Raw genomic sequence first — 17058 nt, 5'->3', positions numbered from 1 at the left:
CAGAGATTACTGAGATATCTGTAGAAAGAGTGGAATAGTCTCAGTCAAACTTATTTGTTATTTTGCCCATAAATCTGAGCATTGCTGTACTAACTGTAATTGCTTTTGCTTTTTCTTATGGTCAGACTTGAATGCACCAGCTTTAAAAGTTTACTATATCATATATTTCTTCATTCTAAGTGGCGCTAGAAACTAACCCTACACAAAAATTGAACCGTGAATATGTGTTATATGTTTCCAGATGTCCTCAGAATTGCCAAGAGTCTTCCTTAATGGAAGAGCATCAACATCAGTATTTGACTGGAATTTATTGGAATGGTTGATACTAAGATAAAAAGAAGGAAAATAACCTGATTTCACTGAGAGAATTAAAGGAGTGATTGGACCACACTTGCAATGGGTGGCGTAATGGTTAGCATGGTGAGATGGATTTCAAGCTGTAACTGATCAGGCTATTTAGACATTTTTCCCTGCGTATTTTTGAGGCGTAGAGTAATGTGTCTGACAGGGGTGAAGGGCCATTCCATAGACAGTCAGATCTAGTGCCAAACTCTGGATTATGGAAATACGCAGTTGGAAGAGATGTCAAATGTAGGCTTTTAAAACAGAAATCTACTTTTAAAAGAAATACCTACATGCAGACGGGATTTGACCCTTAATAGCCATGGCTCTGAGGATGACTATGAAGTGTAGGAGTCTGCTGTGGCAACTGCCGTGAGCTTTTGTAGCCTTGTTTCCCCCTCTGCTTCAACTGTTGTGTTCTTCACATGTATATGGAGCTGATTCTTTTCTCAAAAACAGTCTGATTCTTTGCCCAGAAAAGCTCACCAGCCAGCCTGACAAATAATCTTCAAGAGACTGTAATATTTTTGATGAAACCTTAACTTTTTACGAACATTTAAAAGGTCTTTCTATCAGAACAGAATGCTTTGAATTTTTTTTAAGTTACTTTGCATTGATCTATTATGTATCATACACCATGGAATTTTAAAAGTGAAAATGAATTCCTTTGATTTCATTGACATTATATTTTCAATTAACATAAAAAAGACTTTATAGTAAAAAATAAAACCTCATATATTCATTTTTGGAATGTGACCAAATTGTAAACTTCCAGCATTCACCGTATATGTTCTATTCCCACACCACTCTACAAGTATGCCAAAATATGTTTGTGGAACTGCATCAGATACAGTGATAGATTTAGTGAAAAAGGAGGTAATTTCATAGAAGGAAAATTTTGTTTGTGGAGTATGTACCTGTATACAGGAACAGTATCTGTTTTATGGCAGTAAGATCTTAATACTCTTATTCAACCCAGATTTTCAAAATGAAAATTCTGTCTACACGTCATTCTCAGTTTTTCAGTAAAGAACTTTGAACTCCTGTTAAGACGTTTGCGTTATCATGAAGTATAGATAATAAAAAGCAGAGGAACAGGGCTGTCACGACTGTTCTAGAATATATCTCCTAAGTAGTTATTTTACATGCAGGATAGTCTAACCTTTGAAGCTGAAATATTCACAGCATTAACATATATCTTTTCAGCAAGACACCAGTTATTTTTCAACTTTTACAAAGAGAAGCTTAGTTTAAAAATACACAGTTACTTGCTTGGATTTAAACATTCAACCAGAGATCTCCCTATGAAGCTGGAAAATGAAAAAAAGCTGTAGAATCTGAGATGAAGATGGATCTTTCTAATTGACTGCTGGAGCTGGAATGCTGTTCTAACACCATGTCTTTTAGCCTTCTCCAAGTTAAGTGTCTGTTAACTTCTCAGTCACTCTCTGCCAGTCCTGTGGCGAGAGATGCGTTTGATAATGGACATGTGTCTTCCTTCTCTGGCACCTGCTCATGTGAGGCTGGAAAGCCCTTGGGACATGGTTGCTTGCTCCCTTAATTTTTTAGATGGTAAAGCTGTAAAGATTGTTCTCACTTGGACACTGTGAGCTGTCTGTTTTCTTGATGTTCTTCTTGCATTCCACTTCTTGGTGTTCCAATAGTTCCATAACATTTTTTCTCTCTCTCTCTCTTCCTCAGCTCCCTTTTTTAGATTCTGGGTATTTCTTTTATCACAATGGCATCCCCAAGGCCAGGAGAAGACGTAGTCTTCAACACAAGCTTCATCTGGAAAAAGATTCCAGGGTAAGTGTTTTACCATTATGTGCACCTACCATGTTTTCTTTGCGACACAGACTGTTCATTATGAGATCAAGGTGATGATCAAATCTGTGGTTATGGCTACGTTTTTCTTCCCCATGCTTGTTTCAAAAGTGGTGGCTGCTGTATGTATGTACATCCTAAACAACTACTATTTAGCTATTACAAATGGTCTTACTTTCTCTGAGTTTTGTCCTCTTTCCAGTTAAACTCAGTGCGCCCTTGTCTCCTGGATGTATCAGTGCAAGCCAACTAAGGTTCATCCCGCAGTTGTGTCCCACACACATCCTGCTAGTCCGTGGATCATCCTGCCCAGAACACCTTAGGATGTGAAGGGTGGCATTTGCTCTGTAGTCACCCTGGGACTTTTTCTCAGGGAATGGTGCATACCCCATGTGCTAAGCAAGTGTATGCTGTCAGACTTCAGTATTTCTTTTAGAAACTCTTGCTCACAGCATGTGAATGGTTCTGTCTTTTCAGAAATGGGCAGCCTGATCTAGTAAGAGGTGTCCCTGTCTATTGCAGGGGGGTTGGAACTAGATGATCTTTAAGGTCCCTTCCAACCCAAACTATTCTACGATTCTAAGTATAAACCCCTTGACAGGAGGCAAAGGCCCATTTTGCAGAAGATTGTAAGCTGGTATCAGCAAATTCTTTTTTCCTTTCTTCAGAGTTCTTACACCAGTGTAATACGAAGCTGGAGGGGGGCCAGGTAGCAGAAAAAGTGTTTTTATTGCCCAAACAAAGTAGATAAGCCTGAGAAATGATAGCATGACAGCAAATAGATTATTTTTGATCCTTCAGTAGGATTTCAACTCTCTGCACTGTTAGCAAAAAAAGAGAAGGGAACAATTTTATTCCAGACAGAATTTTATTGCCCCATATATGATATTGGAACACCTATGAAAATGAAAAACAGAGTAGGAAGAAAAGAAGAATCGTTGAATAAGAACATAATTGTTGTGACACCAGTGCAAGAGAGGTCTGATTTATTCCCAGCTTGATTTTCCTACTTGTGCAGAAATTTCAAGTGGTTCTGGGCCTAGGACCGTCTGGAATGCACATGGCTGCTCGCTCCCATGGCTGGGAGCCATGCAAGTGAACCACACAGGTTCTAGGTGCTGCCTGCCCCCATCATTTCATCCTGAGATCCTCAGAGCTGGCAGATTCCCTGAAGCTACTGGTCTTCCAGTGCTCTAAGGTACCTCTTTCTGCCCTCCTTCTCTAAGGCTGGCGCAAGGTACAGGTGAGGGGCTAGGAGGGAGAGACCCATTCAACCTGCCTTAAACAGAAATTCTCAAGCTTCCCTCATTCTGTTTACTGAGCAGGGATCAGAAAGTAAACTTCAGAAACCATCTACCGTTAGTGAACACTAAGCACACATCCTGGGAGAGATGTCTCTCATTTCCCAGCACCACCCAATCTTGTTAAAATCCACTTCAGAAAAAGGATACAAATAGATGAAGACATTGCAAACTAGTGACTGAGTACATTCATTGTGCAGGTGTCTCTGTACTGGAAAGAAATATTTCTGCAAGCCTCTGAAAATGTTACAAATATCTGACCACTCTTGTACTAATTCCAGACTGGATTTCACATTGACTGCGTCTAGACTGTTTCTGCTGTGCTATTAAGGACAGCTTATATGAATCTACCTTCTGTCTTTTGCAGTCACCTGGTATTTTGTGGTCTCTAGACTCTTAGTTGGCTTCTGTCACATGCAATGAAGTCTCATTTTTGCTGTTAATCTCCAGTTCTTCCTAGTGCTGTATACCAATGTTGCGGCTCTCCTTGGCTCCCTCATTTGATCTCAGGCAATAGAGCCTTGTGTTTAAGTAACTAAGAGTATCTCCCATGTGAGGAAAAGGATGATCCTGGGTGTATACTGACCCTCCTCGGTTGCGCGGAGTGGAAGCAGATGGAAAACCACACTTCATTTCCACATGTAATGTGGCATTTTCTCCTCTAACCCTTCTACTTATTCTGTCCAGTTGAGTAGTTCTTGAGCTCTTAGGATACCACATAGGTCAGTTGCTTTTTGTAATGCTGTTTGAGTGCAATTAAAGTCATTACTATTATTTCCCATCTTTCTTTTATACGTGTGGTTTGGAGAAGTCATTAAAATTCCTGTCATATTTGTATATAAGTGGAAACATGAGTTGTGTTGACAGTACTTCATTTCGAACTCCAAAAATAATTTCTAAATTTAATGGCAGCTTTCTAGACCATTTACATCCAATTTCACTTAGCAGCAAATGTCAGCACTGTCATGGTTAATATGTTAACGCATGAAGCCAAGAATAAAATGTTCCTGTTGTCAGGCTAGCCAGGAAGCAAACTTCCACCATAGGGCCTTCCAAATCTCTCAGGAACCATTATGGTAAATGCTGTTGTTTAGCCCTAACCGAATGTTGTGAGAAAGTGGGCTGCAGTTATTCTGTATACTTTTCAGTTCTAAGGAGATTACAATTCCTAGCTAATTTTAATTATTAGTTGAAAAACAGCACTGATGTTCACTCAATTAATTAATCTTCTTTAATCAAGTAAGTCCCTTGAGGAACCATGTCAGTTTTTCAAGAGTCTGGGGAGATAGATGGCAGAGCACTATGCAAACAGGTTACTGCATCATTTTAATCTTCTGCAAGTCTTTTAAAATACTCAAAACAGCTTTGTTGTGTAAATTTTACTGTATGTTTTTACCAAAAGAATTTGGAGATAAGCTAAACATATCCAGCAGTTGTGTGATAAACATCATCACTGTCAAGGGAATGAGAATGAAGCATTTTTAAGATGCCCTCCTTAGAGATACAGCAAGAACTGAATCCTTGTCTGAGGAACAGCCTCAGATGCAACGGATTTGGCTTTATTTGATACATAAGCATTGCTGAAGCCTAAAGCAGTACTGGCAGCAGGTGAAGGCATATATAATCGTGTCATATACTGTGTTGTGATACTGAACTGTTCAAGAAAAAAGTACAGGCACGTGAAGCACCATGGCTTTTGCTGGTGTTACAGTCCTCTCAGGGATCCTCACTGTCAGGATGGAAAACGCCGTAGTAAATAGAACTGCTACAAATGGAGACTGTTTAGTTATTTAAATTACATTCTTTGAGGCACAGAGAACCTTCTGGGAGAGGTTTGCTCAGAAAAAAACCCTTTTGTGTCAGTGCAAATTTCCAGGTACACTTGTGTTTTGTTGTTTTACCGTATGTAGCTTTGGGGCCAAATAGATTTTTGGCTTGAAAAAAAAAAGGCCTTTTAATGTTTTCACGTGTTAAAGCTGGAATTTTTAATGAGCAAGATTTCCACCATTCATAATGCAAATCTGTATTTTCATCTGCCTTTATCTGTCATTTGTTTCAGCTGAAATTCCTGAGACCAAAAGGTCGGCTATTAGGCTTGGTTTGTCTTAGGAAACTTTACTTAAGTAGCTGCAGGCAGGAAGGCAGACCTTGCCATGACCCATGGGTACAAGCAGCTGGGAGGAGGAAACAGCAGAGTGAGAGCAGGTGACAAGGGCTCCTGAGCAACATTAAGGCAATGAGGAGCCAGGGTTGGATAGGACCAGACATCAGCATGAAGGTGAGGAGAGGTAAGTGGGACAGGCTGGAGCAAGAGCCTAGAGTCAGAAAAGGTTGAGTGACTTGGGTGTGGAGCCAGCCCATGAGTGGAGGATGATAGACTGGAAAAACTGGGAGCAGTGTCCACGTTGACATGAAAGCATGCTACCTCCTGAATTCAGGTCACGACGCAGCCTTAGAGCTAGGGGACCTTTTCCAAAGGAGATTTCCCGGTGAGCATGGGGAAATGCAGCTTCTGCAAGAACAAACTTTGTTTTTAATTATGAGGAACAGTCGTGTGTTTCATCAACATGGTAGCTCTGGAAAAGTGAATCAGAAATACAGAGATGCTTCATACCATCTTGTTTGTTAGGTTTCCTGTGTCTGAAAGTACAGCAGAGGCAGGATGAGAAGCAGAAACCTTTCCTTCTCCACCGTAGCTAAGGAAAACCATGGGATTTTCTTCATGGGATTTGATTTTCAAAACTGACTCAGAATCTAGCCTCCTACGGAGGGACTCAGCTATATTATTAATAAACATTTTGAAAAGTAGCCACATAAGTAAAAGGAAAATAAAAATGCATGGTTTTTATGTTACCTTTCAGAGCAATACTTTTGTATTTTTGCTGTTGTTAGGTATTTTCTGTTAGTAAATAGTCTTCCAGCGAAGGAGATAGAGTTGAAACACAGTTTGTTCTCTCTAAGATTATTTTGCTTTCTTTCAAGTTTTAGATAAAACCATTTTCCTCCCACACAGTCTCTCCTGTCAGACAGCTGCCAAGATTAATCCCACTCAAGAAAGAGGCTTTAATATACAGAGAAGAGCTGAGCCCCATTACTGGCATCCATAGACGAGTACATCTGTGTTGGTGTTGGAGAAATAAATACATATGTGTGGAGGGAGGAAGGTGAAATGAAAATCCTCCACTGAGAGTGAGTGAGTTTGGCACTTAAATGATAACTTATTTTATGTTGCAGAAAGGGATTAGAAAGGGAGATTTGGCCAATACTTGTGCTGGTACAGGAGTCAAGGAGGACCAATGCGTAGCTTCTTCAGAGCATAGTTTCTAAGTGCTTAGGGTTAACAGTACTCCCAAACTGCCTGTGCAATGGAACAATGGGGAAAAGGGAAGCTGTAAATGCAGGGGATCTAAGCTTTTAATTAAATAAATCAAATTCATTTCATATCCTTCCTCACCTCAGATCCCTCCCATACCTTCTTAACGTGACCGTCTTTTGTTTGGACCATTGCAGCTTATTAAGGCACAAGCATCCTGTGATGCCAGGCAGGGGTTTGCCAAATGCTGCTGGAGCTAGATATTTCGTCTGTGATCACCTATAACTGGAGAGAGGGCCACCAGCTTGGGAAAAGCATTGTTGCTTAACTAGCAGCAGCCCTTAGCTCTGGCAGTGTAATGTAAGCCAACTTTCAGAGCCCTTTCTGGCAGCATTTTGTTGCACTCCCTTAGATGCCAGCACAGAATCTTCCTCTTTGCAAAAATTAAAATCTTGCTGATGAGGAGAAGCCAGTTTTCCTCATTTCTTCCTGGTTTTCCAGCTAGCATAGAGTGAAGTGACCTAGGGATGCGAGATGTAGGAGAAGGTTGTGGATTCCCTTGCATATTGGGTCAAATCTCTGAATTTGCTAGGAAGGCATAATCTGCTTCTCCAGCCCTCTGGAGACAGGCAATTCTGCCCCTGGTATGTAGCAATAAGAGCATCTTATTTTCATTAAAATGGCTGTATTTCACGTCTTTGCTCCTACTCAATGCCCCACATTGTGATTTCCTAGCTTCCTGACTGGTGCTAGTGATTTTCGTTCCCTAATAAGTTTCTGATCAAAGCTTAAAAGGTATGCCAAGAGGATTCTTCTATATGAGAAGAAAGCTGACCAGATTCTGAAAGCAAAGGGACAACAATACCAAAATCGTCCTGTAGGCAAGGACCAGCACTTGACCTGTGCACTGTTGTAATCCTGCTGCTGACTCCCTTTGTGGGTAGAGGAATTAATGTAATAGAAACACAGAGTAGTTTGGGTAGGAAAAGACATTTAAGTGTCATCTAGTCCCACCCACCCTGTGATGAGCAGGGACATCTTCAGGTAGATGAGGTTGCTCAGAGCCCCACCCAGCCTGACCTTGAATCTTTCCAGGGATGGGGCATCTACTACCTCGCTGAGCAACCTGTTTCAATGTTTCACCACCTTCATCATACAAAATTTCTTCTTTATATCTAGTTTAAATGTACCCTCTTGCAGTTTAAGACCATTATCCCTTGTCCTGTCAAAACAGGCCCTGCTGAAAAGTTTCTCCGTATCATTCTTGTAGGCTACCCCTTGAGTACTGAAAGGCAACTGTAAGGTCTCTCCAGAGCCTGCTCTTCTCCAGGTGGAACAACTCCGACTCTCTCAGCCTTTCCTCACAGGAGGGGTGCTCCATTCCTCTAACCATTTTTGTGGCCTCCTTTGGACCTTCTCCAAGTCTTTCTTGTGCTTAGAGTTCTGAAGCTGGACACAGTACTCCCAGTGGTCTCTCATCAGAGCAGGTTAGAGTGGGAGAATCGCTGCCTTTGACCTGCTGACCATGCTCCTTTTGATGCTCCTTTTGGTTCGCCTCCTAGCTCCGAGCGCACATTGCCAGCTCATATCCAGCTTTTCATCCACCTCTGTCCCCAAGTCCTTCTTGGCAGGGTTGCTCTCAATCCCTTCATTTCCCAGCCTGTATTGGTACTGGGAGTTGCCCCAGTCCAGGTGCAGGACCTTGTGCTTGGCCTTGTTGAACCTCATAATTTTCACATGGGCCCAGTTCTTGAGCACATCAGGGTCCCTTTGAATGGCATCCTGTCCCTCAGGTGTGTTGTCCACCCCACTCAGCTCGGTCCTGTCCATAGATTTCCTTGTGGTTCACCACAGCAATGACCCCAGATACAAAGCTATCAGCTGCTGGGGATGTAAAATTATATGAAGTGAATGTAATGCCCAAGACTTGCTAACCAGTCTCAAATCCTGGGGGCAGGCTCCAGGTTCCCCATCCAGTTCTCTGCCATGCAGGGACATATAGATGCATGTGGTAGGATAGAGAGGCAGGAGAAAGTGGCGGGATAAAAAGCCCTTCAGATTTTCAGCTCACTTATGTAAATTTATTCTGCAGCTGGTAGAGGTGACAGACTTGCTATTAAAGTCTATGTAGCATTTTGCCCTAATATATGTTATCATGGGGCTGGCATTCTGGTAGGATTGTGGCCAGGAAAAGTTTGGAACTGCCATCAATTTTATGAGACTGTAGGGCAGCATTACATGAGCATTGGTGTTATCCTTTTGGAAGGAAACGGAACATTAAGTAATAAAAGCTCTGCTTAAGTACCTGTAATAAATATTGAACAGCCAAGGAAGACTCGTTAGAGGAAATGTCTTCTTTCCAATGCTGAAAAAAAACCAGCCACTCTCAAATCTACACACTTTTGGTTGAAGACGTACTGCCAGTTTGTTCCCCAGACAAGATCTGAAGACATTTTTGTCATAAATCATCCTGACAAAATGAAGCACATTGTGCAGAAGACAGGCAGTCTTACACAAATGGATCCCTGGTTTATCTGTTTCTGGCATAAGTTGTCTTACCCTTTATCCAGTGTATCTGAGGAAGGGTTTCCAAGGGTCTGTTTCTTAGATTAATAACTTTCTCAGGTGGATATCACCTTGAACTATATTTCTTTTGCTTTCCCATAAAACTCGGGGGCCTTTCTTGAGAATTTGTATTTCTAATTCTTAATGAAGCCAGTTGGCAAGCATTGTAAGAAAAATAATCCTGATTTTCTTGAGGAACCTCTAGTCAGAGGTACTAGATCATCTGATAATTGATTTAGTTTATGTATCATTACCGAGAGAATTCAACACTAATTAAGTGCTTTACTTTTATGATATTTAGACCCTCTGCAGAAGTTGGTAGATGGTTATTTAAATATACAGGTCATGAGTGGGGCTATCTGAGAAGATGAAAAGGAAGAATCAGCAAAGGTTACAGCACAGTGTTTAAAAAAAGTCAGATGCAGCTAGATTCAGTTCATGGGAAGGGGGTGTTCAACCTGCACTTAGGGTGTGGAAAGAGAAAGGGTCACACAGCTGGTAGGACAAGAATAAGTAGTTGTAGGAAATATACTACATGTGTTGTATGATCTTCAAAATTCCAAACAAGAAATCAACAGAGCTGCAAAGAGAAGATTTAGATGTCTGATGAGTGGGAAAACTTTATCCTCACTTCTCAAGAAGTTATTTTGCTACTCTTGCACTTCTGAAGTGCGGGACAAGAAGGTACTGCTGTGCCTCTTAAGTGTGGAGAATAAACTAGTCTTTAGGCCATGATATTGTGTTTCTGATAACATAAAAAGAAAGAAGCTGGAAATTCAGTGAAGGAACAAGTTTGGTTCATGACTGTACTATACACACAGCATGTTTGTTGTCACTGCAAATAATGATTGCTAAATTCCTTGTGATTGCTTTTGGAAACGGAATTTGAGGGAGCTCTATTTCTTCTTGTTTCTGGCTTTTATAGATTGTATACATGCCCAGAAAGAGGTTGATAGAAATTAACTGCTCACAGAATGCTTTGTCCAGCTAGGTTTTGCACAGCTGACCAACAGTGACTCCCAGCTCTAAAGCTCTTAGCTGCTCTTTAATTGAGATAACACGATTATTGCCTAAGAGTCAGTTTCTATAATAAGAATAAAAATAACTTTCTCTTTCTGATATAAAAATTAATGAGGTCTATAGTCACTCAAATACTTAAGCTGTCACTGAGGTTGACACAGTAGTCCCCTTCACTGCAGAATAAGTACATTAAGCATATGCTGAAGAATTTTCCAGTTTCTAAGTTTGAATTCCTGTTATTACATGTGGCATTGCTGGCTCATATTTGGACTGCGTATGTATCTTGTATTTGTGATGTGCAATACAATTCAAATGTAAAATGTCTCAACACTGTTGTATGGAATATTGAGTACTTCAACCAATGTACTACTTGAGCAAATGCAGTTATACCCAGCATGCTGTAAAAGCTAAGCTGAATCGATCTGTTATAACTAGAAAGGCAGCTTCAGGGAGAAAAAAAGTCCGTCAACAATCAGCATTAAAGAATGTTGGTAATCTTGTGTAGTTGTGTTATGTGAAAAAGTACTACCAGCTGCACGTAATAGAATAACAGACTATCAAAATTACCTCAAACTCAAACATACCTGTGTCTTTTATGGAAATAGTGTATAACTATAATTATAGGGTAAGCTAAAACTGTTTCTGTTGGAAAACATATAGATGAATGTACTTCAAGATAATAGACTGATAAGTGAAAACAATGCTGGGCAGATTCATATAGAATTTTACAAAAATAAAAGTACTGACACAGTGCAGTCCTGGTGCCACTGGGGGCTGTCGGGTCTGCATGGGCAGTGGTTTTAAGTCAATGTTTGGCAGTGATCATAACTGACTCAGGTGTGGCTGATTCCTCCCAACGGCCCTTGGGTGGTTCAAATGACCTCTTGAAATTGCTTTGAGTCATGTATTATAACATTTTCATGTTGCTGAACATGATATGTGGGGTAAGGCAATAAAACGAGCCTTATCCCTCAAAAATACTTGTAACAGTGGAAGTTCAGTGATTATACAAAAAACTATTGAGACAGTTGACCACATGTAGCCTCCACTCTGCTGCCTGTAAATTGCTGAACTGGCATTAGTTATAATAAGTTTCTGTTTTATTGCTCATGTCTGTTCTCTTGACTGCAGCATCACTCCCCAGCCTCCCTCTGCTTTCTCCTGTCTCCCTCATTTCCTGCATGATGAATAGAGTCTCCTGTTTTGTGGAGCAGACCATGCCTTTGTTATTTGTCTGTGCAATTTCCAGCTTTGAATCTTCAGTGGGGTCTGTTTAATATAATAATGCAGGCAGTGGCAGTGGTGAGAATATATGCTTTAGGATCTTTTGTTAATAGGATGTTGAGAAGAATGAAAAATGTGAGCCAGTGACTTTGGATTAACATGACACCTAGTGTGGTGTACAAGTTTCCTTTGGTTTGGAACAAGTTTGGTTTGGTTTTGAATAAGAAATGCAGTGCTCTGATATGCTGAGTTAACAGTTACCAAAGTTCATGAATATCTTGGCATTCACTGGATGCAGGAATCCAAGGTCTTAGGGTTGATGACAATCACGCTTTTCTCCCTGGGAAGTTTGAGCCAGCTGCAGCCTGTGTTGTTGAGGTGAAGGAAAATAGCAATTGGTTTGCACTACCTTCTTTCGGCAGTAATTATTCCAGCATCTTCTGGCCCCGTGTGGTGACCCTTTTCCTTTCTCTTGCCAAGGCTCCATTCAGGACCGGTGGGGGTGGCTTGGAAGAGTCAGTCCTGGCCTGGGAGCACTTCTGCTTGATGATGGCAAAATACATGGTGGTTTAAAAGTGCTCTCTCTTCCCAAGTCACCAACATTAGAGCTATAATAGTGTTGTACCTCATAGCATATTATGGCCAGGTATTTTAGACTGTGACATGGTACATTTAGAATGAAACAAAATAGATTTATAACAGTTTTTACTTATAGTTTTCCTTGACTTAAGAAAATCAGCTGTTAAAACAGTGGCTGAGTTTCTTGTATATACAGTTAGATGACCGGGACCATATTCTGTATATGACATCGGTGGTGCAGCTAAGAATGCACAGTTAAATCAATAACAACATAAGACTGGAACATTTTTTGGTGTAGTTTTCTGGCGTATCTGAGGATGCTGTGCCAGGGCTTGCATCACCGGGTTGCAGTGTTGAGAAAAACCACCACCTTTCTACTAAGGGGCTCCAGCTAAAAGAATTGATATAAAGGCATATGTTACTTTAGCATAATATAAATGTGTTGTTTAGTGCGTCTACTCATGCCATTTAACATACTTTACTGTTTAAAATTCGATGAGGGTTTTCTTTGTGAACAGCATTCAGGCTATTGGTGTATTGCAATCTGTTCCAAACCACTGTTACCACAAGCATTTTGTTTTTCCAGGTCTATAAAGTGTGTATGCAATACCTTAAGTGTATATATGTGGGGTTTTTTATTTGTTTGGGTTTTTTTGCCACAGCTCAACAGCCCAGAAACTAGCAAGGAGCTTTAAAATACATCTGTGAAATCATTGCTTGTATGCATGATGTATTCCATGAATATGAAAAGGGATTTAGAAAGGTCAGAGAAGTTGATTGCAGTATTTGGAGACACAATGGAATTGAATTAAAGGTTTAGATATAAATTATTTCTGAATAGTTTTCTGCAGTAATTATTTGATACAGCATTGAAACATGGCTTTTCACCAAGATGGGTGCCTCTAACAGCTGAGAATAGCCAGTAGTAATTAAAATGCTAATATGTATGTCATGGGTTGGTGAAGTTGAAGAGTACTTCTTCGTCTTCTACACTTCCATACTGAATGGGAGAACAGGGCTGGGTAAAACAACATGTGGCTAGCTAACACAACACCTCCATGGGACATATTTTTCTTAACTAGTTGTGTAATACTAGCTCCATACTATCACAGAGGGACTCTGTTCAATATTACAATTTGACTTACATGAAATGATAGCTGAATGGCCACATTTGTTTATGATTTATATTGATAGCCATCTGCTATCTGAGTGCTTGTAAGAAAGATGCTCTTATTTTGTGTACAGATACAATTTTTCATAAATTTAGATAGTCTGCCTCCATTCATTTTATCTTTAAAGCATTCTAAGCATTATTTTTTTCATACAGAGAAATACACAGTAAGAGATCCATCAGCCTTGTGAATTTGAAGTCTTCACAGAAGAATCAGAGTTGCCAGATCTAATTATCATTTTTATACTCCTGATCTCACAGCAATATCACTAAGCTGATTACTGCTGGACTCTAGTTTATGTAACGTTGCAGTGCTATGCTGAACATTCATAGCTGTTCTCTACTTCCTTGCCACCTCTGCACGCTCTCTCCTGTTTCTTTTCTTTGGAGGAAGGTTTACTGATTTCCCGGGTGCTCATCCAGCCTTCCCCTGCCTAGCTTCTGGATCACTTTTGTCCTAGATGTAGTTACACAAAAGTTAGCGCTAGAGGCATCTTCTCAGGGCAAAAAAAAGGGAGCTGGCAGCTGCTATCCCAGCCCATTTGCGCTTTGCAGAAGCCTTGTTCTAGTCAGTGTCTGCACGATGTCATAAAAATGTGAGATACCTTTTACAAGCTTTATAGGTACCATTATGACTACTGTTTTTTCCATCTTGGAACAAGTTGAACTCTTCTTGTAATAGCCTGCTTCATGCATTTTATAGATCTGATACCATGGGGTAACAAGCAATCTCTGGCAGAGTTTGGACAAAAATGTTAGTTCTCTCAGGCCAACAGATACTGACATAATTGAACAGTGCTTGCTTTATTTTCTTTTCTCAGCTGTGATGCTCTCCTGGGAAAATGTTCATTGGAATCCATTTTATTTGTTTGGGAAGATAGGCTTTTTGTGGAATAATTGCCTTGATTGCTATGGGAAGAGAATTTCTGTTTAGACGACTTGTTTTCTGAAAAGTGGAAGGAAAGCCTCCATGTTAAACTTTTATTTCCTTGTTTCTACATCTAGCCACATTCATATCTCATAATTCTCAAGTGTCCTTTCCTGAGTTGTGCAAGGCATGTTATAAGAAAAGCTTATGCAAATGTTTCCATGCAGCAATCAACTAAAATGATAATTTTCCTGAAGAAAACAATTATTTTTAAGACTTCAACTAATTTTATTTCTCATAGTGCAATCATGAAGTAACAGAAACAGAACCTCTATTTTCATATTTGAAATACTGAATCAAGGCAAAAATATTTTATTGCACCAAAAAACTTTATTTTGAAAAAAAAGTTTAACTTTGTTTTAACATTTCTGGCTGGAACCCTTCTAAGATTTTGTTTCATAATAGTTTTTGACTATTTCCTTCAGTTTCATTGTTTCTTTCCAAATGAACGTCGTATTTCCAGACATCCATAGGTCTGGCTCCTTTTTTCATAATGATGTGAAAAGTATGTTTCATGCAGTGAAAAATAGTGGGAGACAACCTCTGAAACAAGCATCTGATTATTGGCCAGAACTACAACCTTCTCCTGCTCATAGAAACAGGTAGCTTGCTGCTCACCTCACTGCTACTCTTAATTGAATCTAAATGGCTAAGAACAAACTTAAAGGTAGCAGTACCCCTGCGAGGGCTAGAGCTTCTCACAGCTGTGCTGCTCTCTAATGCCAGTTAACTCTGGTAGACCTCCTGGGTCTTTGCTCCATAGCTGTTTTGAACAATTGAAGCAAAGGGGCTTGGCACAAGCTAAGTGTTTCTATCACCGTTTGTCTGGACAATGACAATTTGCTGAACATCTGCATCAAATGGGTTTTTTTAAGTCCTGTTTGGCTGTTAGTTTAGGAAGTCCATTTTATCCAAAAATGCCTGAAGAGTTTATCACAAACAAATCCAGCAGAGCTTAAATCACAGAATCATGGAATAGTTGGGTTGGATTGGGTTGGAAGAGATCTTTGGAGATCATCCAGTTCAATACCCCTGCTAAAACAGGTTCACCTACAGCACGTTGCACAGGAATGTGTCCAGGCAGGTTTTGAATATCTCCAGAGAAGGAGACTCTACATCTTCTCTGGGCAGCCTGTTCCAGTGCTTTGTCACCCGCACAGTAAAAAGTTCTTCCTTATGTTCAGATGGAGCTTCCTGTATTACAGTTTGTGCCTGTTGCTCCTTGTCCTGTTGCTGGGCACCACTGAAAAGAGTCTGTCCCCATCCTCTTGACACCCACCCTTTAGGTATTTATAAGCATTGATAAGAACACCTTTCAGCCTCTCTTTTCCAGGCTGAACAGACACAGATTTCTCAGCCTTTCCTCTTAAGAGAGATGCTCCAGTCTCCTTATCATCTCTCTACTCTGCTTTTTCTAAAACATTAAATCGGCACATGAATACTGGCTTCTTAGACCCTATTCTGATGAGTTAATGGGACCTGAGTGATGCAGTCCTTCAAAGGAGGAAGTATATTTTACTCCTAGGCTAGAATTCACTGAAAATAAAAAAACCCAGATGGTAGTTAACTTGAGACATACAGCAGATGAGATATGTTTTTTGTTGGGTTTTTTGGGGGGTGTTTTGTTTGTTTGTTTTGCCATATGCAGGTCTCTGTGGAATTTGGAGTTTAATTATAAAATGTTTTCACTGTCATATGGCAGTGAGATTTGAAAGAAAGTTTGAACGTATGAAGGAAATGCAAATTCCAGATAGTGATTGAAAGCTGTGGAAAAGGACATTGCTTTTAGAAGTATGAGTCAAACTGACGTCTACTGGTGTCCTGCAATTCACTGTGGAATACTGAACATTTTTGCATAGAGAAAGTATGTATTTCAGTAAAGACAGCCTGTTTACCTGAGAATGTTGCTTGCCAGAAAAATCTACCCGTCATAGTTTTCTTATTAGCACTGTACTTGAGAAGAACGTGCAAGGTGAATTACCTACCTGACTTGCAAACAATGAATAATTCAGTGTAAACCAGAAAGTCAAATAAATCCTCCCACATACTTTCTGTCTACCTGTGAAATAGATGGCAGTGAGAAAGGGACTACTTTGGTGATTTAATACTTGCAGATCTCCCCCTGAAATGATCTGTCTGCCCATCTGAAATAATTTGTGGTCTTGTACAGTATGTAATGAAATAATCTTTAAATACAGGTTTCAAATATGGGTTATCCCCATTTCACATATGCTTGAAATAAATAGAGGAGGAGTTTACATTTTCCAAAAGATCATGCAGCAAAGCAGAGAAAGAATAGTAGATTCTAGATGCCTAAACTGCTGTTTTGTGGAGGGGGAAGGGAAGTGGGATTACAGCCATTTGTAGTCTCTACAGCACCTGGGCAATAAGAAAACTGAGATGAGAGCAGTGGGGAAAAAAATAAAGAGAGATTAGCACAGATCCTCTGAAGCCCAAAAGACTTAGAGAAAGGACAGTAACCTTAAACTGTAATTACTGTTGTCATTTAGTGTTTCCACATGCATGATCTGGAGGCTCAGGGGAAATTACAGTCCTAGAGGCCATCTAAGTGTAAAATAGTAACAGAATTGTATGAAGGGATTTGTCCCTGGCTATAATCTAGTACTACTGGTCCTGCCTCTGCTCCTCTCCTTGCTTCCTCATGGCTCATTCCTGCTTTTCCCAGGATGGCCGTGCCTCGTCCTGGGTAAGAGCAGCAGCAGATGGAGAAAACACATTTACCTCTGTAGCATCAGTAGAGATTTGAGAGAGGTTTTTGTGCTCAAAAAAC

The 17058-nt window shown here is 40.2% G+C and overlaps 1 protein-coding gene across 1 annotated transcript in view; it reads left to right on the top strand.

The window, feature by feature from the left end:
- Positions 1–17058, top strand: part of PCSK2 (proprotein convertase subtilisin/kexin type 2) — a 107365-nt gene that overhangs the window by 18530 nt on the left and 71777 nt on the right. The window contains exon 2 of the mRNA XM_069850114.1: positions 2044–2148. Coding sequence (XP_069706215.1) covers positions 2044–2148 — 105 coding nt within the window. The remainder of the gene's footprint in view (positions 1–2043; positions 2149–17058) is intronic.

Source organism: Phaenicophaeus curvirostris, chromosome 2, assembly GCF_032191515.1.
Source record: "Phaenicophaeus curvirostris isolate KB17595 chromosome 2, BPBGC_Pcur_1.0, whole genome shotgun sequence".
NCBI lineage: Eukaryota > Metazoa > Chordata > Aves > Cuculiformes > Cuculidae > Phaenicophaeus > Phaenicophaeus curvirostris.
Note: the sequence above shows the minus strand (reverse complement) of the source record. Positions and strands in the feature narration are given on the sequence as shown.